The sequence below is a fragment of the Aptenodytes patagonicus genome, chromosome 1 (genome assembly GCF_965638725.1).
Source record: "Aptenodytes patagonicus chromosome 1, bAptPat1.pri.cur, whole genome shotgun sequence".
NCBI lineage: Eukaryota > Metazoa > Chordata > Aves > Sphenisciformes > Spheniscidae > Aptenodytes > Aptenodytes patagonicus.
In genome coordinates, this window is record NC_134949.1 from 182685526 (window position 1) to 182697004 (window position 11479).

An 11479-nucleotide genomic window follows, 5' to 3' on the forward strand; every position below is an offset into this window, starting at 1 on the left:
CCTATAGTTTCAATTAAATAAGTACGCGCATGTGGGGTTTTTTTTTTTTGTTCTTGGTGGTGGTTTTTTTATTATTTGTGCTAACACAGTCCTTAGAGATCTCAGCTGTACCTTGCTAGGGACAAGAAAACAGACTGAGAAACCATCGGTGCACGGAATCTCTGTTACCTGAAAAGAGAAGGGGAAGAAAGAGAGAAAGGTTAAAAGAGAAAACAGAAAAACAGAAAAGTGAAATCATAGATCATTTCAGAGTCAGAGCTGGGAATAAAGTTCCCATCCTCACTTGTTCAGTTGTGTTCGTCTTATTAATGAGAGAGAAATCAACCTAAAGTAGGTGTTCTTTACTTTGAAAGCACAAAGAGATGAATAGATTCACCATTCAAATATCCTTAAGACCCATTTTGAGTGAAGATCAGCTTATATCACTGGCCTGTGCATATTTGACAAAATTATATTAACTGTAGTTAGGAACTCCAGTGACTAAAATTGGGGCTACTTTGATGTAACGGTTCCTGAATCATGGGCTGGCATTTACTATTCTACAGCTCACAAATTATGATCAGTTGTTAAAATAACAACTAATAATAAATTAATAAGAAATTATCCAAACCTTGACATCCTAACTTTCCAAAGCGCCCACTGAGATTTCTGATCTTATCATTCATTTTCCTTCTTATACATTATTTTGTCCTTTTTTTTCTATTTAACCTGGGCTCTGTGGGTTTCTTTCTTATTAGCTCTCTGTGACATGCTACCGTATCTTTTTGTCTGGTTGGTTGGTTGGTTGTTTTTTTCCCCAAAGCTCTTAACTATGGGAAACGCTTTATCCTGTTACTGAGGACAGTTTTCCTCGGTAGGCTTTTCTATGATAGCAATTGACTGAATTCAGGTGTGACACCACACCTTTGATGCTGATTTGCAGATTTTCATAAACCAAAGACTGCTCTTATGATAGTCACAATGATCACTGTTGTTACGTTTATTTTTAAAGCAGCTCTCAGAATACAAACTAAAATACGATATGTTTGGATGGCAAACAACCCCAGTGTGACTTGCATTGAGTGGCAGAAATACACGCATTACCATCTAATGGATGATTTATTTAGTTTGCAACCTAAGACCAAACTTAACATTTCATTGTAGATTTTTATCACTTTACAAGGATGCATATTAATAGGAATAATATTTGAGTGGGTTTATGTTTTTATCTCAGAAAATGTTAGGCCCGTAGAGATACTACAAGCTGCCCACAGAACACTAGTGTGAATCATTCCCGAGCTGACATCTCTGTGGGAATGCATTTCAAGGCATATGATTTGTTTCAGCATTGAAAACTTTTATGTCAGTTCCATTTGTTTGTTTTTATAACATTTATGACCTTTTAACTATTTGGGCATGTTCATTCAAAAACCTCAAAATGAGTCTTAATTAAAGAGGGTTGATCTAAAAAAAATACTCCCTCACTCTGGCTAGAATTTCTGTCATATCAGTCCACAGACAAAAACAAATGAGATTTAGTAGTGGTGTTTTCAGTTTGAGTTACTAGCGTGAGCTTGTGTGATCTTGCTGAACACTGCCATTTGCAAAAGAGCAATTAAAACAGATGACAATCTGCTAATCACGCACAGTTCTATTTAGAAATTTAGCAGTATTTTCCCAGTTTGTGTTTTTGCTTGACTTCCTAAGAGTGAAAGGAAGTTTTATGTATTTATATTGTATATAACAGTATGTAAATTTGGGAAACTTTACCACAGATCAACAATTTTCAGTAGGCTACAAATATACTCCCACGTTGTAAACATTTTTAGAGAACACTCTGTGCGTGTGTTTGTGTAGTATATGTTTGTGTGCATATGTCTATGTTTGTGTGAATAGTATATTCCATATTTGTTTTACATAAAATTGTTTTTATGCAGATAGACAAATTCTGCATTTGTTAACAACAGAAAGTAATGCAACACACATATATAACTTAAATAAAAGTTGATCAGGAGGCAGAGGCATGCTCATGATTTGGGATTTAGGAGTAGTGGCATTTTCACATTGAGTTACGAAGGATGAGCTTGCTTGATTTGCTGATCACTGGTCACCCTCATGGTTTGTAGGTTTTGCTTGTGATTTTAACCTTGAAATCATGAAGGCCTATCAGTGGTAATGCTCCACTGGTATTCAGATAGGAACATTGGCTACATCTAGAGGCGAAGTGATTCAGGTGACTTTGGCAACAACATTGAGAAGTTCCAGTCATTTTGGAAGAACCTCTGAACAATGAGAATCAAGAGAGGAATGGTTAGGAGGAAGGGAATAGGAGTCTGAAAAGGAAAAGGGACAGCAATCAGATATAGGTATTGTATTTGGTCACCACATCGTGGTGCAGAGGTTATCATTCCTCTGCAGAGCTGTGAGTTGCATCTTTTTTTCCTAGCACAGTTTGAAGTCTTCATATTTCTGAAGTGCAGTGCTATTTGCCTGGTGTACATTCTTCATGAGTGGCTACCTGAACTTCTCAGCTACACACAGGAGCATGCTGGAAGAAAAGTATAAAGCCTAAAGAAATGATTTCTCCATCTTCTCCCAAACTCATGATTTGAGAGGGTGGTGGGCAGTTCCACAGATACTGTGATTTTTTTCCGTGTTGGCACTATAGGTTCTAAAGAAAAGAATATTCATTTTGCACCTCATTCTTTCATGACTAATCTTGAGAAAATAAAGGAAATATTTTACAGTTCTTAGCAACTTTTGAACTCCTACCAAGTATTACTTAATCAAGGAATTGCTTTATCTATATCATAACATGGCAGGATTTATTTTAAAGTTGATGTGTATAATGCTTGCTGCGTTTTCCCATATGTTGGGGGAATTAGTCAAAGACATTAATAGGGAATATATCTGTTTTATAATAAGCCTAGCAATGAAATTAGATCGGCTGCTGAGTTCCTATACGGCATTTTAAGTCCATTATCAATACAGATGATTTAATTGCACTTTTAATGGTCCATCATATAGTTATTTGAGGAACAGGAAGATTTATGCTTGTATATATCCATCATAAATGTTTTTAAGTTATAGAAACAAATATCCTCTTACTTTGTAAGGAAGATGCTTTGTAAAGCTGCCCATTTCTATTATTGTTCATTGTCTGTGGATACAGAATACAGGATCTGATAGTGCCTTCCATTAAAAGTGAAAAACCTCCTATTGACTTCACTGCCAGATTGGGTCCTTAAGCAGTGTAAAATAGAGCTGACTTTTGAAAATGTACTGCTGTTCTCTGCAGATTGTTCATCTTTTGTTGGCTGCTACAAGGATTCCGCTTCCTACAGCTGTATTTTTAATTGAGAATATGTTCTAATAAATATTTTATTTTAAAAGGTATATGGAGACAAATATAGTAAAATAAAATACGAGTTACTGACTGTAGGTTATCTTAATGTTTAGGTGTGGGAATTATGCATAGCTCTCATTAGCAAGTGTGCATTCAGGATAGCCAAAGTGCTGGTATATATGCAGAGTAATTCTCTTACAGAGGTATCCGGACAGCTTTAGTGCTGTAAATGTCTACTGTGCTTATTCAATATGTTTGGGAGAATTATATGCAACTATAGCCAGCAGTAGCTCTGGCTATCCTGTACTTGATGCAGGTTTGCTTTTGAGATGGTTTACCAGGCCTTCAGTTTTACCAAGCTCCATTTCAGAGGTTCCTTCTTTCTCTCCTGAATTCCCATAAGCATTTTGGTTGCTCTTCATGCATCAAAGAAAAATAAAAAGTCTTTAAGTAAAGGCCTTACTCAATTTCTTTTTATCTCTCTTCAGCGCACAAAGACCGTAAAGAGCAAAGAGAATGTGGAACTGGTTCTGAGTGGAAGCACTCTAAGCGGTGGGAAAGTTATCATCTATTCTGCCAAAAAAATCTAGGAACGTTAAAAAGTAGGGAAAAGGGGCAGGAAAATGTGAAGGCAGTGGAGAAAGTAGCAAAAGGTGGTACACCGCAGAGGCTTGCAAAAGAAAACTAGTGGTGGAAAAGGAAAACCAGCGGGACGCTAGATAAGAATCACTGTGACAGAGTGAGCCATTCTACCATCTCCTTTTTTCCCCAGCAGTTCTGGTAGAAACTAGACAATAAAAATTGGAAAGGGGTGTGCAGAAGGGGTGGATTTTTACAGCTGTATGTAAATGTACATTTGTCTGCTTTCAAGTTAAACTTGTCTTTGTCTCAACAGTTACAGTAAGCTTGTGGAAGGGATGCCGCGCGTTTCAATGATAGCCAAGCATTTCAAAAATGTCAGCATTCATTTATATAGGTATATCTCACACAATTGTTTTCCTGTATATCTAATAAGAATTTTAAAGACTGATTTGGAATAAAAAGGTTAGACTAAGAAAACCAAAACAAAACCAAAAACCTCTGAAATCTTATAAATGTTTGTTGATTTCACTTGGACCAAAAGAAGGGTTTCATGCAGACTTCGAGAGTTGAGATACAGCTTGTAATTCCAGATGCATTATATTCTAAATTATAAGTAGTGTTTCGTAATTATGCACTATGGAGGATTAATATGCTTCATAATGTGCTTTACTCACAAGGGAGCAACACTTTCTATCCTACAGGACAGAAAACTAAGAAGTTTTTCTGTCTGTTTCCTGTTTAAAAAAAATAAAAATCTTTGTATTGCTATGAGAGTAGATGCATATAAGATGTTCATGACCCCAGTGAAGAAAAAATTGGTTTATATTTGTAAATTAGGTGAAAATAAGTTATGGCAGAATGTTATCTTCAAATTTTTCTAGATCAACAGTTACTGGCTAGGTGAGCTTGTTGTTTCTCGTGTTCCCTCTCCATCACACACATCTCACTTAAATATATGCTCCTCACTTGGGTGGAAAAAATGTAGAGAGAGATGTGCTTACATCTTTAACATAGTAATTGTTCAGTTAATCTCATTTATGGGGGAAGGAGGCTATACTTCACTGATACCGATTAAATATCCTATACTGGGTTCTATATAAATAGCTACAAATATGCACAATGGTTACATTACATGGTATATTTAACAACATAGCTAAATCAGAAAGTATGAGCTCTGCCTTTAGTGATGGGAGTACTAACGAGTGCACGCAAGAAGATTTTTGCTCTGCAACCATGAAGGAAATAATTGCTGTTCAGCACTATTCACTTAAGTTTGCATATCAGTAAAAACACATGCACAGAGGCTCCACCTACATTCCTAGTGCCCTAGCACTGATATGAGCGCAGCATATATTAAAGCTTTAGAAGGTGTTACAGCATTCACAACTTGCAAAGTGCGTGTAATTTTTAACGGAGTTAATTTGACCACTGTCAGATGAAATTGCAATGGTGATATTCAGGTTTTATTATTTTTTTATTTTAAACATAAAGTACCATAGGTGGCATTTTACAGACTTACGGGAGGACTACTACTTCTGCTGAGGTTTTTAAATCTTGTGGGTTTTTTCCTCTTTTCAATTCATTGCAGATATAAATATATAAAGCTTTTTTTTTTTTTCTATTTTAGATGGAAGACTTTATTTGAAAACTACTGTCATGTATTGAATTTTTTCCTGCTGAAGATACCTGTGCTACGGTAAAGAACTTTGCAGTAAGACATTGGCTCATAAGGAGTTCTGTGGAAACAAAGTGTTTTCAAGGCAACTTCCTCAACTTCATATATCAATGTTCTTCAAAAATGTAAAGAATTCTGCAAGAGTGTCCTCCTTTGGTTATCTCCTGTGGCTCGACCCGGAGACCTAGAGAATGTTTGTAAATGTACAGTAGCACTCTTCTTACAGTGAAAAGCTGCGTCTCTACGCCGGACTATTGTATCCAAAATTACAGGCGGGTCAGAACAAGGCTATTTCCTTTTTCAAGGAATGCAGACTCTGTCCTCCTCTGATGATTCTGTATTTGAGCACATCAAATGATCCTTCCAGCGGTGTCCAAGTACACGTACATACAGACTGTTATATCATACCGAAACCAGCAAGACAGCTCAGAAGTGAACTTGTAGAGGGCATAAGAGGATTCTTATTAAAAAAAAAAGTTAAAAAAAAAAAGTAAAAGAAAAAAAATTTGACACATTCAGTTTTCAAACTATGATTGTGGGTTTTCTTCTAAAGACATTTTTTCCACATGCTTTCCAAGAGACCAACACATGTATGTTAGACTACATTAAGTGAAATGGAATTTTGTGTAAGTGAAAAGAAATGCTGAATGTAAACAAACTGTTTTACTGTTCACAAAGTCTCTTTTCCTAAAATAAAAAAATACAATAAAAAGAGTAATAATTTCTCATTGTAAACTGGCAGGGGTTTATGAAATAAAAGACTTTGCTTCTTATCAAACTGTTGGTCACATGTACAGTATATAACACAAATCACACAAGGAAGGTATTATGTATGCAGTAGAAATCTAGAGTTTAGGAAATGAAAATTTTAGATAATATTGTTTTGTCACCCTGTTGGTCAGAAAGACACCTTTCTAGTTTTAACGCATGCAGGCATGTAAATATTTGTCCTGGAGTCACAGTATTACTGAATGAGATCTTAAGCATCTGGTAACGAGTCAGAATTCTGTATCAGCCACTTTTATTTGTATATTGAGCCCTGGTTAGTGCCCTGAGTAGTGCACTTTTAAGAATGGACTGTGGCTGAGCAGCAAGTCAAAATGCCAGAAATATTTTTATATGTTAATGTCATATTACGTCAATGTTGCTAAAAAAAGAAAACCTAACAAACACTTGATGTATCAGTCCAATTCCATGTAGAACTGAGTGATACAGTTGAAGTCTATTGTCCCTCCCACCTTGTCTAAGGGATGGGTGGTTATGTGTTACTTTCACTGTCTTTATGAAAGCTACAATATGTGTTTTCACCTTTGTGCTGATAACTGGAAGTAAGCTGCAACACAGTGCTTATTACATTACTAAAAGTTATGTTCTTTGCTTTGCGTACTTTTGGGTTACCCCTTTAAAGACGGATTTTGTGAATCAGTGCTATTACTGTAAGTTTTGTGATTATGCTTTCTTCATCTAATGTTTTATGCATATAAAATATTATTTATTACATGGAAACATATCAAAACCTTAAATGTCTAAGATGCCTAACTTAAAGCAAATATTTCTTTAAAAATAGTTCTGATTGGATATTAATATTATTTTGTCAAAAAAAAAAAATCTAATGTTTTGTAAACTCTAGCACTGAGCTTCTATAGTTTGTAGGTCTTCCTTGCAATACTGGTACACATTTATTTTGTGCAGTTCATATTTACTCCACCACAATCCTTTTTTAACAATAGAAAGATGTATATACAAGTTCACATCACGGTAATTTTTTTTAAAGAAATATTGAGCAATATTTTTCATTAAATATTGTTACCTAATACTTTGTAGTGACATTATTTTCTAACCACGATTCTTTCATAATTTTCATAGTTGCTTGAACACATATGGGATTCTGTACTCCAGTTTTTTCATACGCAGTCTTTAAAGGGTTAACAGCTGTAAAGTTAGATGGACTTGTGGCAAGCTTTTGAATCATTCATATCTGAAAGAGAATTAAAAGCCTACAACTGAAATATGTAGTAGCATCTACCATTGCTCTGCTCCTTGCATAGAGTCACCTGTAAGTAGGTTTAGTAGTTTTACAGTATATACTTTCAAGACCTTTGGGAATGCCTCAGTGTTTGGCTTGGTACATAAATGGAAATGTTAAGGAATAAGGGGGAACCAATTTATAAGCTGGATGTTTAGAAGAATCTTGCTAAAAACAGTGTAAATATTACAGACCATGAGATGTTACTGTAAGTTGATTTTTGCCCCTCTTTAGTTATACAGGTTTTGGGTTGGCATTTTGTTTCTGGTTTTTGATTTGGATTTTTTTTTTGGCATAGATTATGAAGAAAAGTTGTGCTCATGTTATTGTTTATATGCTTTTGTAATCTTAAAGATATTAATGTCTAGTTGTTCTATATTATAGCCACATTTGCGCTCTATGCAAGCCCTTGGAACAGAACATACTCATCTTCATGTAGGACCTATGAAAATTGTCTATTTTTATCTATATATTTAAAGTTTTCTAAAAATGAAAAAAGGTTATTACGAATTTTGTTGTACAAAATCTGTACAAAAATCTGTTTTTACATCATAATGCAAGAATTGGAAATTTTTCTATGGTAGCCTAGTTATTTGAGCCTGGTTTCAATGTGAGAACCACGTTTACTGTTACTGTATTTAATTTTCTTTTCTTTTCAACAATCTGCTAATAAAACTGTCTGAAATCTCCCTGTGACTTTATTTACAGTTCATCTTTATTAAATTTTCTGAAATGTATAACATCAGAGGAATATTTACTTTCTAATGGGAGGCATCTAAAAACAACATAAGTCAGCTCTTTGTAATGTGAGGAGAACAATGCTGAATGATTTTATTTAACATGCAACTGCTTCTATCTCTAATATGAATTACTGTGGTGAAAAACATCATAAAAGCACACTCTGTGGTTATTGTTTAACAAGCAGATTTTCCATATTTTTTTTTCTTGCCAGCTAAGCAAACTGCCCCCATCTACATGATTTATTTATGTACATTTCTCAGTTTATGAAGCTGTTATTTGTACTTTTTCTTTTATATTGTGATATTCCCATGATTCTTATTTCACAAAGCTTTGTGCTGAATAATGTAAAGTGGACACACTGATGGAACAAAACGTATTATTCCCCTAACTACAAAAATGCAGGAGTAATCCAGTTGGTTTTGTCTCAGATCTCCTTCACTTGATAAAACATGTTTAGAAACTTTTGTATCCTAACACTTTTTTAACAAACAGCAAGTATTTAAACATTTAAACAGGTATTTAGAGAAGGAAATAATTCTGGCTTAGCATATCTGTAAGTGTTATTGTGACAAAAAAAGAAAAAAGGTGATTTTTTTTAAGGTAAAGATGGTTATTTAAGAACAAATCTGGAAGTAAGATATTTTTGCTTACAGAAAATTCAAAAGTCAGAGATGTATGATCGATTTTGAGTGTTCTCCCTTATTGCCCTGCCTTGCCCTGCCTTGGCTTGCCTTGCCTTCCCATCCCTTCTCTTCCCTTCCTTTTCCATCCCTTCCTTTCTGAACTGTACCTGCGTGAATGCTTCTGCTTTCATTAGGGAGCAGGCTTGTCTGGGAAAGCAGAAGAGATTAGCTTTCTTGGACCAGCCCATTTCGTTATCCCTAGATGGCCTGGGGTCTGCAAGTGTGAGGCTTCCTGGATTCCGGCAGGTTGTTGTTGCTGGCTAGTTGATTAGGATTTTGGCTAGCTGTATACAGAGCAATCACAACCTCCTTCCGTCTGCATCAAGATGTCCCGCATGTCTACGTTAGTAAGCGTCCCAGCTATGCCGTAGCCAGCTCCCCTGCTATAAGCTCTGGCACAGTTAAAGCAGGTAAGGGAAAAATAAACTCATTAATCTCTCAGTCCAGCTCACTCCCAAAACTGAATTATCTCTACAGTCACAGACTAGCAACCTACCTCTGTGTTTTTAAGCAACCCAGGAAATAGTTTCTTTCAGCAGGAAGGAACCTGCTCTCACATAAGTTCCACCCTACCTCCATTACTAAATCATTGTTTTATCAGTTAACAGTAGCTGGGATTTAACAGGGCTGAGGCTGGATGGGCCACTAGCTAGTCAGATGTTGGTACTCCTTGTTAGTAAAACTAATTAAACTAATTAAAAAACTAAGTAAAACTAATCTCTGTCAAAGCTCAGGTCAAAATCAAGAAGAGGTCGCCCTAAACGTATCTTGCCTATAACTTAGTAGTAGGTTATGGTCAGATCCTGAAGAAGTTTGGAGTCAGCAGCTAGATGCCTTAAGTTTTAGGAAAATCCTTGAGGAACTGACAGACTCAACTGAGAAAGAACGTTGTTTTAATTTTTTTTTTTTTTTTCTATGGAAAGAGATTTAAGGTCGGGTTTTGACCTGAAAGGTAAACCTCTTTATTTGTTGAAGGTGCTATAAATTCTTGAAAATTGTTTCATTTATTATTTGCTTACATGTTATTTGACACAAGACTGTCCAATAAACAAAGCCTGAGGCCAAGATTTTCAAGCGTGACTGCTGATTACAGGTACTTCTAGTTTTGTCGGCCAAACGTCAGACATTTTCAATGCCTCTCATAAAATAAAATGTCTTAGCTCAACGGTTCTGTGAAACTTACTTCTTCAGTAGCTGCTGTCTAAGTCATCCACAAGATACTGGGGAATTTACTAGTGTGCCTTTGCTGAGCCGGAGCTCACCCTGATCAATGACGATGGTTCCACCATCGTCAGTATCACACCATTTCAAGCAGAAGCCTCTTCTGTAAAAAGCTTCATTTTCAAAGGGAAAAAACCCTAAGACTTTCTGAAATTCAAGCTCTTAAAAGGAATCAAGTTAGAAATAAAAAAATTCAGGCATCCAGAGTACTTGGAAGCTTTGCAATGTTCATCCAAAGGTCAAATACTACTATGCAATTTGGGAGAATTTGCACATAATCTGTGGATAAACGTGATTTCTTCATCCAAGTTATAGTAACAATGGTTGTCATAGTCCAGTGAATTGGTTAATTGAGCCTCTAAATTTGGATCATAAAGACAGAGCCAGATTCATCTTGCTGCGTACAGCAAAAGGACAAGAAGAAACAGATACCAGTTGCAACAAAGGAAACTCCAACAGGATATAAGGGGGAAAAAATCAAAATGAGAGTGATGAAGCACTAGAACAGTTTTCCCAGAGAAGTTCTGGGATCTCCATCTTTGGACATTTTCAAACCTGAGGTGAGCAAGTCCCTGAGAAACCAGATCTAACTTTGCCCAGTTTAAACCAGGTTAGCCGAGTTGACCTTCACAGGTCCCCTCCAACCTCAGGTTTTTATGGTTCTAGAACTACAAAACTTATACACATGATGCCCTTGTAGGCGTAACGCTTTCTGTATCCAGTTTAGCAAGGAACAAAATTTTATCCTATAAATAGGAGTTATCAGATCTAGAATAGAAATTGCTGGGACATGTTTAAGGATTCACAGCTTTTTGATCTTCCATATCAGGAGGCCAGAAGAATGAGCTGCATTAACAGCAAGATGTGAAAGAAGATACAGAAAGTGAATACAGAGAGGATAAAAACCCCACCTATTCTAGTGTAGATATAGTTCATTTAAATAATAAGAATGGAAGCTGTAGCAACTTTGTCAATCAGTTCTCAGACCAATTTTCTAGCAATAAATAAATAAAAGGCAGAGTAAGCAAATAATATGGATAATAACAAAAAGAACAGCTGTTGGGGATAAAGAAAGTAACAGGACTTAGAGTGAACTTGCCGATTCATTTTTTATTGAGTACGCTGGCCAGACAGTCTTAAGGAAAATTGGAAATGATGAGCTGGAACAGATCCTCCTTTTAAAATATACTTCCTTTATTTTTTCAAATTGCTTTTTTTGAAACTGG

The 11479-nt window shown here is 35.8% G+C and overlaps 1 protein-coding gene across 7 annotated transcripts in view; it reads left to right on the forward strand.

The window, feature by feature from the left end:
• Positions 1-8297, forward strand: part of DACH1 (dachshund family transcription factor 1) — a 369496-nt gene extending 361199 nt beyond the window's left edge. For 4 of the 7 annotated variants that reach the window (XM_076362963.1, XM_076362970.1, XM_076363001.1 and 1 more), the window contains one exon: positions 5535-8297. In XM_076362963.1, coding sequence (XP_076219078.1) covers positions 5535-5572 — 38 coding nt within the window. In that variant the 3' untranslated portion in view covers positions 5573-8297. Of the gene's footprint in view, positions 1-3813; positions 3853-5534 lie in introns of those variants that run through there. The other 3 variants (XM_076362980.1, XM_076363018.1, XM_076362996.1) reach the window with 2 other exon arrangements.
• Positions 8298-11479: the final 3182 nt, after the last annotated feature.